This window comes from Salmo salar, chromosome ssa08, assembly GCF_905237065.1.
Source record: "Salmo salar chromosome ssa08, Ssal_v3.1, whole genome shotgun sequence".
Lineage (NCBI taxonomy): Eukaryota > Metazoa > Chordata > Actinopteri > Salmoniformes > Salmonidae > Salmo > Salmo salar.
This window is the reverse complement of record NC_059449.1, coordinates 11,282,045-11,305,677: the sequence shown is the minus strand read 5'-3', so window position 1 is coordinate 11,305,677 and position 23,633 is coordinate 11,282,045. Positions and strand designations below refer to the sequence as shown.

The 23,633-nt window shown below is 43.1% G+C and overlaps 2 protein-coding genes across 3 annotated transcripts; one reads left to right on the top strand and one right to left on the bottom strand.

Moving 5' to 3' along the window:
• Nucleotides 1–17: 17 nt before the first annotated feature.
• LOC106610162 (ankyrin repeat and SOCS box protein 5) lies at nt 18–13,247 on the bottom strand. 2 transcript variants are annotated; one of them, XM_014209334.2, is made up of 7 exons: nt 12,994–13,247; nt 3,936–4,015; nt 3,129–3,236; nt 2,746–2,896; nt 2,426–2,560; nt 1,889–2,080; nt 18–1,564 (listed from the first exon to the last, which is right to left on the bottom strand). In XM_014209334.2, exons 1-7 carry the CDS (start codon nt 13,190–13,192, stop codon nt 1,437–1,439), a joined length of 993 nt encoding a protein of 330 aa, XP_014064809.1. In that variant the 5' UTR covers nt 13,193–13,247; the 3' UTR covers nt 18–1,436. The 2 variants fall into 2 exon arrangements, with proteins under 2 accessions (XP_014064809.1, XP_014064812.1); XM_014209337.2 differs by lacking the exon at nt 12,994–13,247 and adding an exon at nt 11,423–11,740.
• Nucleotides 13,248–13,977: 730 nt separating this feature from the next.
• Nucleotides 13,978–18,388, top strand: spcs3 (signal peptidase complex subunit 3 homolog (S. cerevisiae)). The gene is given in 4 exon segments (NM_001140682.2): nt 13,978–14,201; nt 15,419–15,569; nt 17,127–17,242; nt 17,797–18,388. Coding segments are annotated over 4 exon segments (543 nt in total). The 5' UTR covers nt 13,978–14,058; the 3' UTR covers nt 17,930–18,388.
• The last annotated feature ends 5,245 nt before the right edge of the window (nt 18,389–23,633 follow it).

The window sequence follows — 23,633 nt, the reverse complement described above, 5'->3', positions numbered from 1 at the left end:
TCTCCAAGACAACCACATCATGGAATAACATTCTTATTTATTATAGTGAAACAGATGAGAGGTATGTCAAATGAGTTTTGGCAAAATACTGTACATTTTTCACAGAGTTATGCATATACAGGTTACGTTAATATATTAGTTGGCTAATATTATATAAGAAAATAATTGAAATGCAATATTATTCACAGTACATCTGATTAGCATAAGAGCCTCATATAGGACAGATTATCATGGGTATCATTTTAAATATTTTTTTACTTTTTCCACATTATCAGGGAATTACAAGGAGTCGTTGAATCTTTAACGTACACATGTCAGTGTAATGAATGAGCTGCATATATCCGTCTTTCGGATGTGTCGTTAAACGGGTGTCCTGACTCTCTGTGGTCACTAAAGATCCCATGGTACTTATCGTAAGAGTAGGGGTGTTAACCCCGGTATCCTGGCTAAATTCCCAATCTGGGGCCCTCATACCATCATGGCCACCTAATCACTCCCAGCTTGCAATTGGCTCATTCATCCCCCTCCTCTCCCCTGAAACTATTCCCCAGGTCGTTGCTGTAAATGAGAATGTGTTCTCACTCAACTACCTGGTAAAATAAGGGTAAAATAAAATAAATATATGCTACCAATGATGCAAACAAGATAACATAACACTGTACATTAAAGTACATGATGTTATCTTGTTTGCATCATTGGTAGGATAAAGGCAGCTCATTCAAACAAGATGACATAACATTCATTATGTGTACATTAAAGTACATTATGCTATGTTATACATTACGTTAAAGATTCAATGACCCCTTTTATTGTTTGGGTCAATGAATATTAGGCAGTTAAACGTATGGCGTGGACAGGAATATTGGATATAAAACCAAAGTGACATGCAAGGTGATCAACTTGACTTAGATAGTAATGTGCAGAAAAACATGATTTACACCAATACACATCTTTACAGACAACTTTCTGACAAGTTGGGATCACAACGATCACTGCAGTGGGGGTGTCATTTTAACAAGGACTAATAACACAGTATTATACAGTGTTAATATTTAGTTATTTTGAACATTCAAACTCTTGTTTTGGTCAATGTAACAGAATATACACATTTACATGACCATATGCGTAGGTGCTTCAGAGAAACTGTTAAAACAGATGTCAGTGAATGGGAGGGATTCGGTGCGTTTGAGGTTCTGGGTTAAAAAGAAATAAGGTTCAGTGAGTAATACAAAAATTCACTTGACGATAAAGATGGATGGAGAGAGAAACAGAGAGGAAGAGAGAGGACGGGATAAAGAATATCCTCTACTATGACGATGCTCTCGTTTAGAAAAAGAGAGAAAGAGGAAGACAGAGAGAAACAGAGGGAAGGGAGAGAGCAACAGACAGAGAGACAGACAGACAGAGACAGAAAGAGAGAGAGAGAGCGTTGTGTTCTATCTATACTGGAGGAAGCGTTTGAGAAGGTTGGGGAGGTGTAACTGAGGGATGAGGTGTAGTCGAGATCGGCCCATATAATCTCTGATACTGAGACGACACAGCTGACATAGTGACGGAGGTGTTGCTGCAGAGAGAGAGAGAGAGAGAGAGAAACAGAGGGAGAGAGCAAGAGATAGAGATTATCTGATTAATCCAAGACAGCCTCAATATCATCCACTTTTATAATCCAAATAGCAATGTTTTACAAGGGATTCTGACTTCTTCCCACCAGCTGAATGGAGATATTTCCTAAGCTGGTCCCAGATCAGAATTAGTATCAGGAAACTTCAGTATCGGTTTCTGATCAGACCACAAGTTTTGCATTAAAACAAACATATGAGTTAGTTATACAGTACAAACTGATCTGGAATCAGGCTAATTTTCCCATGTGAACTGAGCACAATCTTACCTTCATGCAGCAGTAACGTCTCCTCTGCTGAGCTGTTAGGTGGGGCTGACTCCACCGGTCTCTTCAGCTCTAGGTTTTTAGCGTTAATGTTCGCTCCAAACTCTAACAACACATTGATGACCTCAGTACAGTCCTTCTGAGCTGCTGCATGGAGCGGGCTCTCCAGGAACCTGCCCTTCTGCACATTGGCCCCTGTGGAGCAAACCAGACAACATTGGTTTAGTTCAGTAGGTCACACTGTAGCAAAACGGTTTGCAACAGAAAACATGAATCTATGATCTGAGGGGACACGTTTGTGTAGTTCCTTCCCGTTTCACTCAGTTTCAATATATTCTCCCTCCTGAACACGCTCCATGTTTGTGAGTACTGCATCAGGTAAAACAATGTCCTGTGACATACCTTTCCTTAGTAAATGCAGAATACAGAAGAAGAAAAAAGTACAAACGGATGAATCGTAAAAATAAAATCAAAAATGCATTGATGCCAATGGGAGAGATCATTTGAAGTTAGGACCAAAGTGTCTGGTTAGTTACTGACCTCCATCGAGGAGTTTCTGTGTGCACTGGAGTCCTGAGGAGATGCAGGCGATGTACAAGGGGGTTCCTAGGTGAGGAATATCATAATCCACGTCTGCTCCCCATGTGATCAGTGCCTCCAGACAAGCAATTCTGCCTACACACAATACGTCCTGCGTTACCAGGGTACTCTCATTCAGAAACGCATTCAGTAGTCTCATCTTAGAATAGAGGGGGGGAAACATATTAAAATTACAGCCAGAGTATTTCAAAACCTCACAGTAAAGTGGACAGCTATCTGTATGACACACATATCCTGCGATGGCAGTCCTGCTACAGTACCTTTGCTGGAAGCTTCGTGTATGGGCGAGGGCTGGCACATCTCTGACTGAGGCCTGGCTCCGTTTTCCAGCAGTACCTCTGTACAGCTGGCACTGCCCACTGAGCAGGCATTGAACAGTGGCGTCACCCCATCAATGGTGGTGGCATTTACCTGATCAGATAGATGGAGCATTGTCATAAAACCATGTGTATCTATCTATAAGTTACAAAGTTACAACAAAGACAAGTCAATCAGAATGTAAAATAAGTAGTTGCTGCCAAAGTTACAACAAAGACGAGTCAATCGGAATGTAAAAAGAGGAGTTGCTGCCACAGCATAATGATGTCTCGTTCTGACGTGGAGTGTATGTGTTTGTGTGTGCATCCATTTGGTCATGACTTACATTGGCACCAGCTGCAATAAGCGCCTTGGCGCATGACGCGTGGTCTGACAGGCAAGCCTCATGCAACGGCGTCACATGGTCTATGGTAGGGATGTTTGCGTTGTAACCCTGGGATGACAACAAGAAATGTCTGCATTCATTATATAGGTCTCACTTTCCCTACACTTTATTTTGTGTAAATGCTCCACAGATGGTCATACTATCAACACACAATCTGTTGATAAGCAGCTGCTTGCTAAGGTTACAGTTAGGATTCCAATACGGGTTACACTCTTAGAAAAAAGGGTTCCAAAATGGTTCTAAGGCTGTCTCCATAGTATAAATCATTTTGGTTCCAGGTAGAACTCTTTAGGGTTCCATGTAGAATCCTATGTGTAAAAAGGTTCTACCTGGAACCAAAAGGGTTTCACCTGGAACCAAAAATTGTTTTTTCAAAGGGTTCTCCTATGAGAACAGGTGAAGAACCCTTTTTAGTTTCTAGATAGTGTAGAGTGAGGGTTAAGGTTAGGTCTAGGGTTAGGGTTGAGTTTAGGTTTAGGATAAGGGTTAGGGTTAGCGCTAAAGTTAGTAGATAGATAATTGAAATATTACTGGCAGTCTGTAGAGCATCTACAGATGGACTGTCCAAATAAACTTTTGGAAATCTGACTACGAGGGAAAATGGCAAACATATATGTATCTTATCTGGAACATACAGACAGAGCATCAGCATTTTATTTTATTTTATATAAAGGTGTCAAAACAGTTCCTCTGTCTTAACACTGTATAAACAATTGTCCAGAAAGCTTTGCGTTGTGTGTGAATCACCTGTGAGAGTAGGGTCCTGAGGGCCAGGAGACGGCCCTGACACGCTGCCTCGTGGAGAGGAGACCGGTCCGCCCATGACCCTGGGAGATGGACAGACAAAACACTAAGCATCTCCAAAACAACACACATTACAGTCATACGTTTATAGTGATAGCCCTTCACTATCATACAAGCTCTTAATGGTCACATCCGCATGCACACATAAAAAATATACTGCTCAAAAAAATAAAGGGAACACTTAAACAACACAATGTAACTCCAAGTCAATCACACTTCTGTGAAATCAAACTGTCCACTTAGGAAGCAACAGTGATTGACAATAAATTTCACATGCTGTTGTGCAAATGGAATAGACATCATGTGGAAATTATAGGCAATAAGCAAGACACCCCCAATAAAGGAGTGGTTCTGCAGGTGGAGACCACAGACTACTTCTCAGTTCCTATGCTTCCTGGCTGATGTTTTGGTCACTTTTGAATGCTGGCGGTGCTTTCACTCTAGTGGTAGCATGAGACGGAGTCTACAACCCACACAAGTGGCTCAGGTAGTGCAGCTCATCCAGGATGGCACATCAATGCGAGCTGTGGCAAGAAGGTTTGCTGTGTCTGTCAGCGTAGTGTCCAGAGCATAGAGGTGCTACCGGGAGACAGGCCAGTACATCAGGAGACGTGGAGGAGGCCGTAGGAGGGCAACAACCCAGCAGCAGGACCGCTACCTCCGCCTTTGTGCAAGGAGAAGCAGGAGAAGCACTGCCAGAGCCCTGCAAAATGACCTCCAGCAGGCCACAAATGTGCATGTGTCTGCTCAAACGGTCAGAAACAGACTCCATGAGGGTGGTATGAGGGCCCAACGTCCACAGGTGGGGGTTGTGCTTACAGCCCAACACCGTGCAGGACATTTGGCATTTTCCGGAGAACACCAAGATTGGCAAATTCGCCACTGGCGCCCTGTGCTCTTCACAGATGAAAGCAGGTTCACACTGAGCACATGACAGACGTGACAGAGTCCGGGGATGCCGTGGAGAACGTTCTGCTGCCTGCAACATCCTCCAGCATGACCGGTTTGGCGGTGGGTCAGTCATGGTGTGGGGTGGCATTTCTTTGGGGGGCTGCACAGCCCTCTATGTGCTCGCCAGAGGTAGCCTGACTGCCATTAGGTACCGAGATGAGATCCTCAGATCCCTTGTGAGACCATATGCTGGTGCGGTTGGCCCTGGGTTCCTCCTAATGCAAGACAATGCTAGACCTCATGTGCCTGGAGTGTGTCAGCAGATCCTGCAAGAGGAAGGCATTGATGCTATGGACTGGCCCGCCCGTTCCCCAGACCTGAATCCAATCGAGCACATCTGGGACATCATGTCTCGCTCCATTGGCGGATGCTTTAGTCCAGGTCTGGGAGGAGATCCCTCAGGAGACCATCCGCCACCTCATCAGGAGCATGCCCAGGCGTTGTAGGGAGGTCATACAGGCACGTGGAGGCCACACACACTACTGAGCCTCATTTTGACTTGTTTTAAGGACATTACATCAAAGTTGGATCAGCCTGTAGTGTGGTTTTCCACTTTAATTTTGAGCGTGACTCCAAATCCAGACCTCCATGGGTTGATACATTGGATTTCCATTGATTATTTTTGTGTGATTTTGTTGTCAGCACATTCAACTATGTGAAGAAAAAAGTATTTACATTTAATAAGATTATTTCTTTCATTCAGATCTAGGATGTGTTGTTTAAGTGTTCCCTTTATTTTTTGGAGCAGTGTATATATATAACCAGCACATTCCCATTTGGGTCTGATACATTGATAGCATTCATCATAGCCTTCACTCTCTGTCGGTATCGTTATTATTCAATCATTACCGTAATCCTCACCCTCCCTAAGTTTGTTTTATTCACTGCTTTAGCACACTCTGCCAACCCGGATGTCCTAGCCGTGTCTGAATCCTGGCTTAGGAAGTCCACCAAAAACTCTGAAATATTCATCCCTAACTACAACATTTTCAGACAAGATAGAACGGCCAAAGGGGGCGGTGTTGCAATCTCCTGCAGATATAGCCTGCTGAGTTCTGTCCTACTATCCAGGTCTGTACCCAAACAATTTGAACTTCTACTTTTAAAAATCCATCTCTCTAAAAACAAGTCTCTCACCGTTGCCGCCTGCTATAGACCACCCTCTGCCCCCAGCTGTACTCTGGACACCATATGTGACTTGATTGCCTCCCATCTATCTTCAGAGCTCGTGCTGCTAGCTGACCTAAACTGGGACATGCTTAACACCCCAGCCATCCTACAATCTAAGCTTGATGCCCTCAATCTCACACAAATTATCAATGAACCTACCAGGTACCACCCCCAAAGCCGTAAACACGGGCACCCTCATAGATATCATCCTAACCAACTTGCCCTCTAAATACACCTCTGCTGTTTTCAACCAAGATCTCAGCGATCACTTCCTCATTGCCTGCATCCGTAATGGGTCGGTGGTCAAACGACATCCACTCATCACTGTCAAACGCTCCCTGAAACATTTCAGCGAGCAAGCCTTTCTAATCGACCTGGCCCGGGTATCCTGGAAGGATATTGACCTCATCCCGTCAGTAGAGGATGCCTGGTTATTTTTTTTAAATGCCTTCCTCACCATCTTAAATAAGCATGCCCCATTCAAGAAATGTAGAACCAGGAACAGATATAGCCCTTGGTTCTCTCCAGACCTGACTGCCCTTAACCAACACAAAAATATCCTGTGGCGTTCTGCATTAGCATCGAACAGCCCCCGTGATATGCAACTTTTCAGGGAAGTTAGAAACCAATATACACAGGCAGTTAGAAAAGCCAAGGCTAGCTTTTTCAAGCAGAAATTTGCTTCCTGCAACACAAACTCAAAAAAGTTCTGGGACACTGTCCATGGAGAATAAGAACACCTCCTCCCAGCTGCCCACTGCACTGAGGATAGGAAAGTCTGTCACCTCCGATAATCCACTATAATTGAGAATTTCAATAAGCATTTTTCTACGGCTGGCCATGCTTTCCACCTGGCTACCTCTACCGCGGTCAACAGCACTGCACCCCCCACAGCTACTCTCCCAAGCCTTCCCCATTTCTCCTTCTCCCAAATCCAGTCAGCTGATGTTCTGAAAGAGCTGCAAAATCTGGACACCTACAAATCAGCCGGGCTAGACAATCTATACCCTTTCTTTCTAAAATTATCTGCCGAAATTGTTGCAACCCCTATTACTAGCCTGTGCAACCTCTTTTTCGTGTCGTCTGAGATTCCAAAAGATTGGAAAGCAGCTGCTGTCATCCCCCTCTTCAAAGGAGGGGACACTCTTGACACAAATTGCTACAGACCTATATCTATCCTACCCTGCCTTTCTAAGGTCTTCGAAAGCCAAGTCAACAAACAGATGACCGACCATTTCGAATCCCACCGCACCTTCTCCGCTATGCAATCTGGTTTCAGAGCTGGTCATGGGTGCACCTCAGCCACGCTCAAGGTGCTAAACGATATCGTAACCGCCATCGATAAGAAACAATACTGTGCTGCCGTATTCATTGACATTGGCCAAGCCTTTCAACTCTGTCAATCACCACATCCTCATCGGCAGACTCAATAGCCTTGGTTTCTCAAATGATTGCCTCGCCTGGTTCACCAACTACTTCTCTGATAGAGTTCAATGTGTCAAATCGGATGGCATGTTGTCCGGGCCTCTGGTAGTCTCTATGGGGGTCTTTTCTCTGAATACATCAATGATGTCGCTCTTGCTGCTGGTGAGTCTCTGATCCACCTCTACGCAGACGACACCATTCTGTATACTTCTGGCCCTTCTTTGGACACTGTGTTAACAACCCTCCAGACGAGCTTCAATGCCATACAACTCTCCTTCCGTGGCCTCCAACTGCTCTTAAATACAAGTAAAACTAAATGCATGCTCTTCAACCGATCGCTGCCTGCACCTGCCCGCCCGTCCAGCATCACTACTCTGGATGGTTCTGACTTAGAATATGTGGACAACTACAAATATCTAGGAGTCTGGTTAGACCGTAAGCTCTCCTTCCAGACTCACATCAAACATCTCCAATCCAAAGTTAAATCTAGAATTGGCTTCCTATTTCGCAACAAAGCATCCTTCACTCATGCTGCCAAACACACCCTCGTAAAACTGACCATCCTACCGATCCTCGGCTTCGGCGATGTCATTTACAAAATAGCCTCCAACACCCTACTCAATAAACTGGATGCAATCTATCACAGTGCCATCCGTTTTGTCACCAAAGCCCCATATACTACCCACCACTGTGACCTGTACGCTCTCGTTGGCTGGCCCTCGCTTCATACTCGTCGCCAAACCCACTGGCTCCAGGTCATCTACAAGACCCTGCTAGGTAAAGTCCCCCCTTATCTCCGCTCACTGGTCACCATAGCAGCACCCACCTGTAGCACGCGCTCCAGCAGGTATATCTCTCTGGTCACCCCCAAAGCCATTCCTCCTTTGGCCGTCTCTCCTTCCAGTTCTCTGCTGCCAATGACTGGAACGAACTACAAAAATCTCTGAAACTGGAAACACTTATCTCCCTCACTAGCTTTAAGCACCAGCTGTCAGGGCAGCTCACAGATCACTGCACCTGTACATAGCTCATCTATAATTTCGCCCATACAACTAACTTCCTCTTCCCCTACTGTATTTAGTTATTTATTTTGCTCCTTTGCACCCCATTATTTCTATTTCTACTTTGCACTTTCTTCCACTACAAATCTACCATTCCAGTGTTTTACTTGCTATATTGTATTTACTTTGCCACCATGGCCTTTTTTGCCTTTACCTCCCTTATCTCACCTCATTTGCTCACATTGTATATAGACTTATTTTTTACTGTATTATTGACTGCATGTTTGTTTTACTCCATGTGTAAGTCTGTGTTGTTGTATGTGTCGAACTGCTTTGCTTTATCTTGGCCAGGTCGCAATTGTAAATGACAACTTGTTCTCAACTTGCCTACCTGAAAATAAAAAATAAAAATAAAAAACATTTAGAATTACTTCCCAAAAGCCAGTAGTACCAGTCCACTATCCATGTTCATATGTTCAGAAAACTGAAACCCAGTTGTCACGGCTGTCACTAATATCACAGAGCATATAACAGAGTGCTGGATAGATTTTCACACTCTCACAGTGTGGATGGAACTATATATATATATATATATATATATATATATATAACTGAAGCTCAACCAAGCTGGCCATCTGGCAGGCATAGCCTTGTACAACTGGCAGGCATAGCCTTGTACAACTGGCAGGCACAGCCTTGTACAACGGGTAGGCACAGCCTTGTACAACGGGCAGGCACAGCCTTGTACAACGGGCAGGCACAGCCTTGTACAACTGGCAGGCATAGCCTTGTACAACTGGCAAGCACAGCCTTGTACAACGGGCAAGCACAGCCTTGTACAACGGGCAGGCACAGCCTTGTACAACGGGCAGGCACAGCCTTGTACAACGGGCAGGCACAGCCTTGTACAACTGGCAGGCATAGCCTTGTACAATTGGCAGGCACAGCCTTGTACAACGTGCAGGCACAGCCTTGTACAACGGGCAGGCACAGCCTTGTACAACGGGCAGGCACAGCCTTGTACAACGGGCAGGCATAGCCTTGTACAACTGGCAGGCACAGCCTTGTACAATTGGCAGGCACAGCCTTGTACAACGGGCAGGCACAGCCTTGTACAACGGGCAGGCATAGCCTTGTACAACTGGCAAGCATAGCCTTGTACAACTGGCAGGCACAGCCTTGTACAACTGGCAGGCATAGCCTTGCACAACTGGCAGGCATAGCCTTGTACAACTGGCAGAGCAGAGCTCAGTCTCTCCCTACACACCCAACAACACTACCATCCACGTCAGAGAACAATATTTAGGTGTTTTTTTTTTACTATTATTTTATTAATCCTTTATTCAGGTGAAATCCTATTGAGATATGAGTCTCTTTTATGTGGGAGCCTTGAGTATAATAAAATGTCAGCAATACTTCCACATAAACATCACACAGCAATGCAGTGCAATATTCAATACTACATACCCATGTCTCCATCTCCCCACGGAACATCTAGCCATTGATAGGTATATGACATTCCTGCCTGTAGGAGAAGAGGGCGCCTGTCACCTACTGTACTGTTACTGTACTGAAGGGACTTGTTGTCACTGCATGGATTCACACAGGCAGAGCTGTGACTGTGCCGGCCATCTTTGGAAGGGCATCTGCATCACCTGACAAGCTCATGTAGTACACTAAAATGGCCTGTTGTTGCTACTATCTTTTATGATGAATAGGACGACTAAAATACTGTATATTTATTTTTTGTTGTTGCAAATTGACATGAAATTTGATAGATCTTTTTTGTGGGAAAGGACAATAACATAGACTCCTCAGTCAAGGTATACATAACAACAGGTGCCAATGAGGACCACCACTGCTGCAGAGATAAGTAGAGTTTGGAAGCTATTCTTAGGAAGCACATGTTAGAGCCACAGTAAGTAGTTAATTCCAGTCACAACAGTAACCTGGAATCCCCCTCTCTCTATTTTCTCTCCTTTCTCCAGGAACCCAGCCAACCTTTCCCACAGTCCTGATCCTCTATAGCTGGTTGCCTGGTGCGGCTGAAGCCCATTATTCTCATTCGGACAGCACACGGTGTCTCTCTTCTAGCAGGGTAAAATGGTAGATCTCATGAATATTGCAACAGTGCACTGAACATGTGACGTTTGCTTTCGCTTAAGGCTCCCCTTTGCCACACTAAGCAATAACAGGAGGAAGCAGAAAGGGCTAGAATATCTGCAATTTGTATTTCTGTTTATTTATTCTGCTTAAATAACAAACTATTGCATTTAAAACATTTGGATGTCAAAGTAAATGAGTAATCACGCAGTTACAACCCTAATGTGACCCAGCTACTGTTTAGATTGGATACAGCTGTTAAAGAGATATAATCAGGTTTAATTGTCTGAAGCTGCTGCTTAGTCTAGTTCAAAGGTCATACTCTTATTGTCTTGTGTGAGAGTCATGAGAGCACACAGCAGCTTCAACTGTTGTAGGCCAGTCATTATTAAACTTGAATAGACACATACCCCAAGGCCTACTACTACACATAGACCTAGTAATAATACTAATAAAGTATGTGTTAAATAAATTTAAAAAATGCATTTGTGTTATGATGTAAGATGTGTCCAAGGCTTTTGTTTGATTATGTCATGATATTCTTATATCATAGAGCTTCATTTCACATGCTGTAGCACAGTCCCAAATAGGCTGGATCCTATGAGAATCAGAACAGGTGCCTTTTTCACGCAACATTTCCATGTCAACCCCTCTGTCTACCTCAGAGAAACTTGACACGAACAGCACAGGAGTTCTATAATAACATTGCACTGTGACAGTCCGAGACGCACTCACCCAGTGCGCAAATACGCAATTGTGTGTGCGTAAAACGCTACTGACCTTGGCTAGTTAAAATACCCCAGCAGCGTGGTTTCTTTTTTGCTGTGTAATCGTCTGTGTTCTCTAACGTTCTTTTCCTCGGCGTGTTTTCCGGCTGCTGCTCGCTCGAGCTCTCTGCAGATGGAACTTCAGGCATGTTTACATCAGCTATCTGTCCCCCGCACCACAGTGCACCATGATCCAGTCTAAATCCTGCTCTCTGATTGGCTGCTCGGCTTGTTGTCGTTTCACTGCCAAGGACAAGCACCACAATAACATGAACAGGCAGAGAAGGAGTTAAGGGAGAAAGAGAGAAAGAGAGAGAGAGAGAGAGAGAGAGAGAGGGGAGAGAACGATAAGAATAAGGTGTGGGGGGTAGGATATATTGTGATAGGGCGGAGAGAGAGAGCGCAAGAGAGAGACGACTGAGGGGATGAAGAGAATGTGGTCGCTGTGGCAGTGACACCCTGCTATTTTTATCAGAGGTTAAGAAATGGCTTAGACCAGAACAGCCTTTACCCCCGCTGGTCTCAGGGTTAGGAACCGTTCTGTTTATAAAGGATTCATTCTGCATGGTTTGAAATATTAAAGTTTGACCTTTGAGTTGAATATAGTATTTGCTATTTTGAGTATGCCTAGTTGCTTATGTAACAAGCATTTGCTTGCAATATTCAAATGAAAAAGCCACATACTGTTTATTACGGTCATTGGTCACGTTATAAGGTCATAATTGTCAGGTTATAATTCAGGGACAGACATAATGCAGGTTTTCTTTGGTAGTTAATTCATTGATCAGTCCTTGATTGACCAGAGAGTTTACATATCTGATGTCCCTGGTCTGAAATAGTCCTTGATTATGAGGGAATTTTAATAACTAGTTAATAAGTATTTTGTCTCTCCAGAGCCATAATTGAATATCCCTACTATAGGTTATCAAATCAAATAGGCTAGTTAAACTAGTTGTACTTGGGGATGGAAAGTTAGAGCCTCTCTAACCTCTCTCTAACATGCTTCTGTTCAGCTCAAAACATTCCTGGCTGACAGTCGCTGTGCATAACCTACTTGGAGTATGACTACAGGCTGCAGCCTGTAACTGCCAAGTCTCAGCTGTGATAGAAACTTCATTTGACATACTCTCAAAAATGTGCATTTCATGTGTCATCTCATCAGATCACTTGATGATTGCAGTGCATGGAATACGCTAAGGGCGGAAGCAAGGTTGAATCAGAGACTTCTGTCATGCCAACCCAACGTGCCGTCATGATGCCAAAGGTTCTGGGTCTTTTCCCTCATCCCAGGTGTGGTTGTTACAATGCAGTGCTTTCCCCCAGTACCTCAGCAAGAAAAGAGCATTGAAAGACATCAAGAAGGAAGTATATCTAATGCACACCGTATCTAAGTGTTTCTAATGCCCACAACGATAGGCTGAGTAGTTCCTGGGCAGACTGGATACAGTTGCCTGGCATGTTACAGACACAGAGCTTTTAGAAAGCTGGAATACCCTAATACACATACTTTACTGTTGAAAGTGTGTGTATGACCCTCTACTATAGAATAATAGTCTGTTGCCTTTCACAGAAACAACTACTTACTGTGCCCTTGTCCAAAATCATAAAACTCTTCTGCAATGCGGGCAGCCTCCTTCCGATTCCCCTTCACCACGTAGAAGTGGGTGAGAATATTCAGGCTGATCTTGACAAAGAGCTTGACGCAAAACAGAGCGAATATGGAGAGGTAGACATTGGAGTAGTGTACTGTGCCAAAAGACTGGCTATCCACATTTGGAGTCATTGCTTCCTTTCTTGTCTATCCTTGCTTATGTCTTGCCTGGCTGTCGGTGGCTGGCTGCTAATGTTTTGGAAATTTCAATGGGGGGCCTGGCTATCTGTGTTGTGTTGACTCTGGTACTGGGTCATATGCCAGCCCAGAATGACACAGAAATTCCCCTCAGCAGCTGGGTCGAGACCAGATCGGATAAGTTGGAGAGAGCAGCTGTATTATAGCGCTGCCTGCCTGCCTGTGGGACAACTGGGGCCCATAGTCATACAGTGTCTCAGAGTAGGAGTGCAGATCTAGGCTTAGGCCCCTCCTATCCATGTATTCTTATTCATTATGATCTAAAATGCAACACTGAACCTAGAGCAGCACTATCAGCACTCCTACTCTAAGACGCTTTGTGGATTACGGCCTAGGGCCATTTAGACTCTGCCAGCAGCCCTAGGGCAGGGAATACAGTACAGCTATAGCCAGGGCCTTTGTGACTGTGACCTGTGGTTACTAAAAGCTAGCCCAGGCCTTAATCTTAGTTGAACTGTGGTTTGCTCCATTTTGTTGTGATGCTTCGGAAAGGTTAAAAAATATGTGTTGAGTATTTCTTCTCTTGAGGTTTAACATTATCTTGACTCATGTACTTTTACTTCAAAATTATATTATCCAATCATTATCTACTGTCATAAAATTCCTTAGCCATCACTGGTAGTGTGAACTGTAGTTCACCTCCATAACACATGGGGGCAATGTTTCACTTTAATGTTCCATCGATTAAGGAAGAACCATCCTGTTCCGTATTTCTTTGTGTCAAACTACACTTCCTGCTTTTGCAGCTAGAAGTGTTCCGCATCGTTGTGTATGAAACTGTAATATAATTGTATTTCAAAATGAATACAGTGTTGTCGAGGGCAAATTCCCTCTTCGCCTTCTCGCTCAGCGTGATGGCAGCTTTGACGTTTGGCTGTTTTATCACGACGGCGTTCAAAGACCGGAGGGTTCCGGTGGATATCCACGTATCGAGAGTAATGCTGTGAGTGATGACTAGTTATTATTATTATTAAACTACAGTGAACATGCATTGCTTTGGTTTAGATATATTTCACTCTGTGATCTATCACATTTTTATTCGTATAAACAGTTATTGGTCTCAATTGGCTACATAGCTATGGTGCTAACATGCTATGGTGCTAACAAATGCTAGCTCGAGGTGATCATTGAATCCATATGGCAATATTGACGCCAATCAATCTAACAGACAACAGTGTATCAAACTGCCTGAGCAATGAACAACAGTTGTTTTTGTCTTTGGCTACTACGTAGCCTGCCAGCCAGACTGGATGCCAGCTGCTGCTGCTTGCAACATTGTATCCAATAGTTGAACAGCACGTCAGCGCGGAATATTTTGTCAAACTGTAACCTAGCTGCCAGTAGATCAAATGTTTCCGACCTTACTGTAAATAAGAACTGTAAATAAGAATTTAGCATATGAACAGATCATGAGCCATGGCACAATTCGTTTTTTGTTTCGGGAAATTAGCTGTAAAACTGCAACATGTTCTCTCAGTATCATGGCAAAATGTGTAGAATACCATGAGATTAGCTATAAAACTGCAACATGTTCTCTCAGTATGATGGCAAAATGTGTAGAATACCATGAGATTAGCTATAAAACTGCCATTTTTTTTCTCTCTGCCCTGTGGCCAAAAAATTGCAGTTTTATAGCTAATCTCATGGTATTCTACACATTTTGCCATGATACCGAGAGAACATGTTGCAGTTTTACAGCTAATTTCCCGAAACAAAAAACGAATTGTGCCATGGCTCATGATCTGTTCATATGCTAAATTCTTATTTACAATTCTTATGTGTAGATTTGCAGGAAATTACTTTTAAACAGCAACATTTTCTCTCAGGCTCATGGTAAAATAGCATGAGATTTGTGTAGAATTGTAGGAAGTTAGCTGTTGTCCCCCCTTGCTCAGACCTTGCGGGGGCCCGCTGAACTGTGGCATGCCATTCTAGTAGCTGTACCAAGCCATACAGTGCAAAGTGTAGCTAGACAACATTGCCTAAATGTACAGCCAGAAACCATAAAGTAAATGTAGCCTATTACTATCTATGGTGTAGCCAAGACAAAAAACTGATATTTTGACAGCTTATTGTTCCACGTGGTGAAAGAAATGTCTTGGCCTAATTCTAGGATGCAATGCACTGCACACAACTAACTCGACCTTTACCATTTGACAGGAAAAACGTAGATGACTTCACAGGACCCAGGGAGAGAAGTGACCTGGGGTTCATCACCTTTGACCTCTCTGCTGACATAAAGCCCATATTTGACTGGAACGTCAAGCAGCTCTTCCTCTACTTGTCTGCCGAGTACGCCACCAAGAGCAACGTAAGTGTCTTACAATGGAAACTGTTTAACATTTAAGAACCAAACGGGGTGGTACCTACCTGAAATGATCTAATAGAAAGGAGGACCCAAGGCACTCTTCGAACTCTGTTTTCCGTTTCGACTAAACGGTTTCTGTTGCAAAATGTTTTTCAAAATCGGCGTGATGAATACAACCCAGACCTGTTCTCTTTCCTGTTGATCTATCAATTATCATTATCATACGTTCCTCTTGGCTTGCTTTGGTAGTTGCCACAACAACAGATCACACAAATTATACTTGATGAAGCCAATCTGAAGGGATGACCTTCTATAGGTAGATTACCCTATATATAGAATTGCAGCAGAATAGTCATACTTCTACACCACCAGGAGCAATGTAAGAACTGACCTCTTTCCTTTATGATGTATCAATAATCATTATCACACGTTCCTCCTCTTGGCATGGGTAGGCTGGTTGCCACACACTGTTAACACATTGGTTCTTCTACACGTCACACACATTTAATTGGTGGAAGCCAAGAAGGCAATATGGTTTGAAGGGTAACATTTTATAAATAGTGTATCCTAAGAAGTAGCCTGGGTTGGTCTCAGGTCTGTTTGTGCTGTGTAGTCCTATGTAAACTATGACTATAGGAATTTGATACACAGTCGTGAAGAGAGCACCCTCAGGAGGCTGAAAAGATTGGGCATGGTTCCTCAGATCCTCAAAACGTTCTACAGCTGCACCATTGAGAGCATCTCGACTGGCTGCATCACCGCTTGGTATGCAATTGCTTGACAACCCACCGTAAGGCGCTACAGAGGGTAGTGCGTACGGCCCAATACATCACTGGGGCCAAACTCTCTGCCATCATGGACCTGTATACCAGGAGGTGTCAGTGGGGGAAAAAATGCCCTAAAAATTGTCACCGACTCCAGCCACCCTAGTCATAGACTGTTCTCTCTGCTACCGCACGGCAAGCAGGCCATAAGACTGCTGGACTATTTGCATTGACACTCTTTTTTTAAATATAGATTGTTTTTATTTTTTGCACTGACTCTTGCACCAGCTCTATGCACACTTACTGAACTCTACCCACACACACATACTACTGACACTCCAATACACACACACAATACATATGCTCACACACAAAACACACACATGCATATTGACGCCACACGTTCACACACACTGCTGCTACTCTATTTATTATCTATCCTGATTGCCTAGTCACTTTTACCCCAACCTACATATTACCTCAACTATCTCGTATCCCTGCACATTGACTCCGTACCGGTACTCCTTGTATATAGTCTCGCTGTTATTTTATTGTGTTACTATTTCCGTATTTATTTTTAGTAAATGTTTCTTGCTTTTTAACGCTGCATTGTTGGGAAAGGGCTCGTAAGTAAGCATTCCACAGAAAAGTCTACACCTGTTGTATTCTGCTCATGTGACAAATAAAATTAGATTTGATACGGATCTGGGATCAGGCCACCTAGGAAGGTGATATGCATGGTAAAATGGCTGCCAGCTAGTGATATTTAACTGTGACGTGTTGTGCTTTCTTCCAGGCCCTGAACCAGGTGGTTCTGTGGGATAAGATCGTGCTAAGGGGAGAGAGCACCAAGCTCAACCTCAGAGACATGAAGTCCAAGTACTTCTTCTTCGATGACGGAAACGGTCTTCGGTAAGCATCCTTTGTTCACCCTCACTTTTATTCGGGTGCCAGTACCTAACCATAACAAATCAGGTTTTTGATATAGCATTGGTGTGGAATCGGTCTTGATGCCATTTTATTTCATCAAATAGTTTGTCACATACAGTTTACAGCAGGTATAGAAGGCACGTCAACATAATCATTTTGCTATACCTTTTAAACCTGCTGTAAACTATCTGACAAATACAATTTAAACTGATTTTACATTGAGAAACAAATATTTGTTTCCCTTTAGTCCTACATTTTATTTTAACCTTTTTTTTTTTTTTACCTTTATTTAACTAGGCAAGTCAGTTAAGAACAAATTCTTATTTTTAATGACGGCCTAGGAACAGTGGGTTAACTGTTTCTAGTCCAACGCTCTAACCATTGTGTTGAATAGTTATGGAAAACCCTTTGTATGCAGCAGAGGGCAGTATAGGACCGCTTTTGGCACCTCTCCTGCTCCTCCCCAGTCTTTCCAATGGAAATACTGTAGGAACACTATGATGTTTAAGGCCTTTGTGTGATGATCTCTCCACCAGGGCGAACAAAAACATCACCCTGACTCTGTCCTGGAACGTGGTGCCCAACGCTGGGATCCTGCCCCTGGTCATGGGCTCTGGCCACATGTCTGTCCCCTTCCCCGAATCATACGAGACCACCAAGAGCTACTGAACTGTTCCACCATTTGTATTTGCTGTGTAATCTTTTATGACTTTTAATAAAAGTGGACATTTGGGAACGGTTCAATTGTATGCCTTTGCATTAATGCTGCCACAGAAAAAAGACTGTCTAAATGTTGCTAGCAGTGAAATCATTGCTTCTTTTTTTCCTAAATTTCCTCTCAAAGCTCAATAGAGGAGAGACCACGCATCATCTACTTCAATGCACTTTGAGAGAGGTGAGGAATCGAGGAGGATGCAAGGATTTGACTGCTAGTAATCCTTGGTTTAAATGGTCATCGCTGAGATGGACTTAGTAACTAGCAAGGCAGGACTCCTCATGCTTCATGTAACTCTACAGTAGTTCTCAGTACCTGTATAATGAATGGCAATGTGAAATCGTTGAATAATTACGTTTTTGTTTGTTCACTGTAGATGTTGCTTTCTTTTTTATAAAAAAAATCTGAAAGATAATTCTGTATAACTGGTTATTAGTAGAGAAACGGAAGAGGATTGGTTAAAAAGGGCTCCCGAGTGGCACAACGTCTAAGGCCCTGCATCTTAGTGTAAGAGGCGTCACTACAGTATTCCCTGGTTCAAATCCAGGCTGTATCACATCTGGCCCTGATTGGGAGTCCCATAGGGCGGCGCACAACTGGCCCAGCGTCGTCTGGGTAGGCCGTCATTGTTAATAAGAATTTGTTCTTAACTGACTTGCCTAGTTAAATTAAAAAAAACATATGTAATGTTAACATTTTACTGACAGATGGCGCCATATGACCACAAACACAACCTACCACTTACCTGAAGCATTCAGAGTAGTTGCCACATTTAGAATGATGGACATTGGCCCATAGAATAATTTTCGATGTATTATAATTGAGTTCCCCAAAACAATATCTGCTCTAGTCATAATGTTTTGAAATGATGGTATATGAATATAATGGCTACAACAGCATTGTTTGAAATGTGTCTATGTGCTCCAAATAACTAAACATAGTTCACTGTACCTCTAAAGAATGTCCATAGGTCGTAGACTAGACAGATTGGCGATATCAACATTTAATTGGAGGCCTCACGTTTGAGTGGGTTTGCAGAGGTAGCGAGTGGAAAAACATCCATTGTATGACAATAGGAACAGAAAAGCCCAAGGTTGTTGACACAGCAGCACCAGTTGAAGGGGAAATGTAATTATAGCTAGCCAGATATTTGTATTCAAGAGACTGATTTCAATCTTGGAAAATAACAAATTCATATAAGTTGTTCTTAAGACCACATATCATATGCAGGGGAACCAAACAAGAGTTGGGGAAATTCAGCTGCGTATCTGCTATTTAGAGGAAGGGTGTTTAGTGAAGAGTTGTACAGGTTATTAAACCCAAAGTGACTTCCACTTTAAGACAAGGGGGAAGCTCACCAGGGCAGCAGGGTATCTCCTAAATTTAGGCCTAGATTAAATCAGATCATGCGTTAACTAGCGATAGCTGTCACCTGCATTATAGCTGATGTTTAGGTAGTGTTGGAGGTGGAACTGGTTTGGAGCTGTCCAATAGGTGAGCAGCCTCTTGGGGCTCTGTCACGAAGCCACACCCGCCCCACTGGCGTTAGAAGTTCAGAATGAGAAAGTGTAGGCTATATAGAAATAATTTACGCTCAAAATGAAAAATCATTAAACGAAATGAGGATTTATATGATTTCCATCGAGGTGTAGATTACATTCCAGTGTTTGAATTTGGAAGCAAGGCTCTATGGGATTTATGTTAATGTGACTGTGCAGCCAATGGATATGTCTGCTTTAGGTATAATGCCACGAGCTGCTTGTGGATTTGACAGCTCTAAGGGACAGTTCAAACTTCCAAAATAGGGGAGGGTTGTGTTTTTAAAAAATATATAAAAAAAATAGCGTTGTGCGTTTTTTTTCCCTGGTTTACATTGGCTCTTTTGCAGGTTTTTCTATATAATTTCGTCTATCCTAGCCACATTTCCTCATCTGCTTGCATGCGCCTCCACTATATCAAGGTGTTTTGGTACTTCCCTTATGCATTATGCCTTTCCACAAGCTAACTTTTACTATACCACTATAGTCTACCAGTCGGACTGTCTATCCTACTCTCTATCCACCATTCATAGTGATAGGTGGATCGTTTGTACAGATGTGCAATAGGCTAAGTAGCAATCATACCACACATAAAACCATTCAAAGCGGCATAATTTTTTCAATATGAATCCACAAGAACAAATAGGAATAGCTGATAGGCAGCGGAGAGGAAAGGTGTATCAATGCCCATGAAAGAACAGTGAGACATGAGGCACGCAGCTCATAAAGCTCCCCTATTGATCTTGTTTAGGGACAATATACAATTATCCTACATAGACTAACCTACAACGCCACAATGAATAATTGCATTATTGTTTTCAAGTGACCACAAAATTCAACTTTTACTTCTGATATTGAGATGCGGGTCAGAAGTCTGGGTCAGATGACTGTGTGTAGTCAATCTGGATGGTCAGAGAGCTAGCAACAATGACAAGAAGCTGCCATGTGAGGAATCGTAGGTGCTTGTTCTTCTCTTTCTTCATCAAATATATCTTCATCATTTCTTCATCAAATATATGCCCTGTGTTTCTCCAACAGTCGCTCAGTCACCATCAATGTCTGTCGTCATTGATGGAAACACAACTCTTTCTTCATCAAATATATGCTCTGTGTTTCTCCAACAGTCCAACAGTCACCATCAATGTTTGTCGTCATTGATGGAAACACAACTCTGATGGGAAAATGTACATATTGTTTTTATACAGATTTTAGAATATTCACATGGAAATCTGTCGCCAATTGGATGGAAACCTATTTATAGATACCCTAAAGACTCTGGCTAGTGTGCTAGTCCAGTTTCACTTTTATTATGCCTCCACATCATGGTTCATCAACAGTCCCAACCAGAATCCACAGAATTATCACGGACTCAGCCACTAGGTACCTATCCAACTAATTTTCATTTGTTAGAGATGTCCACCAGCATAATACCAGAGCCAGAGACTCTAATATTCAATGTTTTAAATATAAGAGTCTATCTGATGAGAACACATTTCTATATACCTGAGCTGTTGAGTGGAACAAACTACCGCAACAACTCAAAGCCTAAACAACCATAACAGCTTTTAAAAATAATGAAAAAAAGCTAGCTAATGAGCGAACAGTACCCCCACTTCCTTCCATTCTGCTAGCAAACATGCAATCTTTGGACAATAAAATAGATGACCTACGCGGAAGATTAAACTACCAACGGGACATTCAAAACTGCAATATCTTATGCTTCACGGAGTTGTGGCTGAACGACGACACTATCAACATATATACGCTGCACCAGCAGGATAGAACAGCGGCGTCTGGTAAGACAAGGGGCGGCGGACTATGTATTTTTGTAAATAACAGCTGGTGCACGATATCTAAGGAAGTCTCGAGCTATTGCTCGCCTGAGGTAGAGTATCTAATGATAAGCTGTAGACCACACTATCTACCTAGAAAGTTTTAATCTGTATTTTGCGTAGCTGTTTACATACCACCACTGTCAGAGGCTGGCACTAAGACAGCATTGAATGAACTGTATTCCAGCATAAGCAAACAAGAAAACGCTCACCCAGATGCGGCGCTCCTAGTAGCCGGGGTCTTTAATGCAGGGAAACTTAAATCCGTTTCCCCAAATTTCTATCAGCATGTTAAATGTGCAACCAGAGGAAAAAAACTCTGGACCACCTTTACTCCACACACAGAGACGCATACAAAGGTCTCCCTCACCCCCCATTTGGCAAAACTGACCATAATTCTATCCTCCTGATTCCTGCTTACAAGCAAAAATTAAAGCAGGAAGCAGCAGTGACTAGATCAATACAAAAGTGGTCAGATGAAGAAGATGCTAAGCTGCAGGACTGTTTTGCTAGCACAGACTGGAATATGTTCCTGGATTCTTCCAATGGCATTGAGGAGTACACCACGTTCGCTGTGGGGTTCACGTCCTCGATGCACTTATTGATAAAGCCAGTGACTGATGTGGTGTCCCGTTGGTAGGATATTCGTGCTTTCAGTTCGTCCCATTTATTTTCCAGCGATTGAACGTTAGCTAGCAGGATGGAAGGCAAAGGCAGATTAGCCACTCGTCGCCTGATCCTCTCCAGGCACCCTGATCATTTTCTGCGAAATCTCAGTTTCCTTTTCCAGCGAATGACGGGGATCTGGGCCTGGTCGGGTGTCTGTACTATATCCCTCCCATCCGACTCATTGAAGAAAAACTCTTCATCTAATCTGAGGTGAGTAATCCCAGTTCTGATGTCCAGAAGCTCTTTTCAGTCATAAGAGATGGTAGCAGCAACATTATGTAGAAAACAAGTTACGAACAACGCGAAGAAACAAAATAGCATGGTTGATTAAGAACCAATAAGACGGTAGCCATCCCCTCTGGCGCCATCATAGTAACAAGCAGGGAGAATGAGCTCAACCATCTGGCCCGTATCCCTGCATGCTGTAACAGGGATGCTGTTACCCCCCAGTAAATGTCTAACTCTCCCTAATGAAGTTTCACCTCCAACATCGCCAAAACAACCTCTATGCAGATGTCAGCTAAAGCGGTTCTGATTGAATAGAACCCCATATGTTTTTTAGCACAGAAGTAGAAACACGAATAGGTAAAATCATTTAGGCGATAACTCTGCATTAGCATAATGCGTCTTTATGGTGTGTGATGAGAAAACCGTTCAGCAGCTTTTCATTCCTCTGGGAAGTCACTGATACCCTTTTCACACTATTTTGCCGAACCGGACAGTGCTGATTTTTCATTAAACATTATCCTATCTAGCAGCTATAGTGGATTCTTTACCAGTACAGCTCAGTAGTGTGAGAAGGGTACATAAAAGGTCTCTCTGTCATGTTGTGACACAGAGCAGAAGTACCAGAGTGGATCCACTTCACACAACCTCTTCTTCAGAAACACCGCACAGGGGCTTCTGTAATCACTCAAGGGCAAACCTAAGGCATGATCAGCATGTATTAAGCAGCCCTGGGAACTCCTCCTGTCAGAGACACAGAGCGCGGGAGGGAGATGTTATCCACCTGTCTGGTGAACAGGGAGGGAACCTGTTTTAGAGGGAGAAAGATGTGTGTCTGTGTGTATCAGGAGTGTGTGCGCGTGTATCAGGAATGTGTGTATCAAGTGTGTGTGTGTGTGTGTGTGTGTGTGTGTGTGTGTGTGTGTGTGTGTGTGTGTGTGTGTGTGTGTGTGTATCAGGAGTGTGTGTGTGTGTATCAGGAATGTTTGTGTATGCACGCATCACTGTAAGTCGGTTAGGATAAAACTGTCTGCTAAACGGCATATATTATTATTATTATTATTATGTAATTATTATATTATTGAGTCAGGAGTGTTTGTGTCGGGAGTGTGTGTGACTGTGTGTCAGGAGTGTGAATGACTGTATCAGGAATGTGTATGTGTCTATAGCTCATCGTATGCTTCCCAGTTGAAACAGGTTTTTTTTCAGCTGTTCATGCAAATGGCATTTTATTCTTCGTCGGTGATTAGTCAACAGTAGGGATTCTTCAATGAAGTGTTTGTTGTCATTCGAAGACAGACGACTAGATTTCATGTACATTTTTCCACTTGAGAAATACTGCACCAAACATGTTATTTAGATGTAAAATTGCACCGCAAAAACGTCAAGATGAA

Bases quoted from the DNA above. Each gene is read 5' to 3' on its own strand.
- LOC106610162 (XM_014209334.2), bottom strand. From the start codon at position 13,192: ATGACTCCAAATGTGGATAGCCAGTCTTTTGGCACAGTACACTACTCC. The intron at 3,237-3,935 runs GTGATTCACACA...TTGTCATCCCAG, and splicing joins TCAGGACCCTACTCTCACAG to GGTTACAACGCAAACATCCC. The intron at 2,081-2,425 runs GTCAGTAACTAA...TTTGCTCCACAG, and splicing joins ACAGAAACTCCTCGATGGAG to GGGCCAATGTGCAGAAGGGC.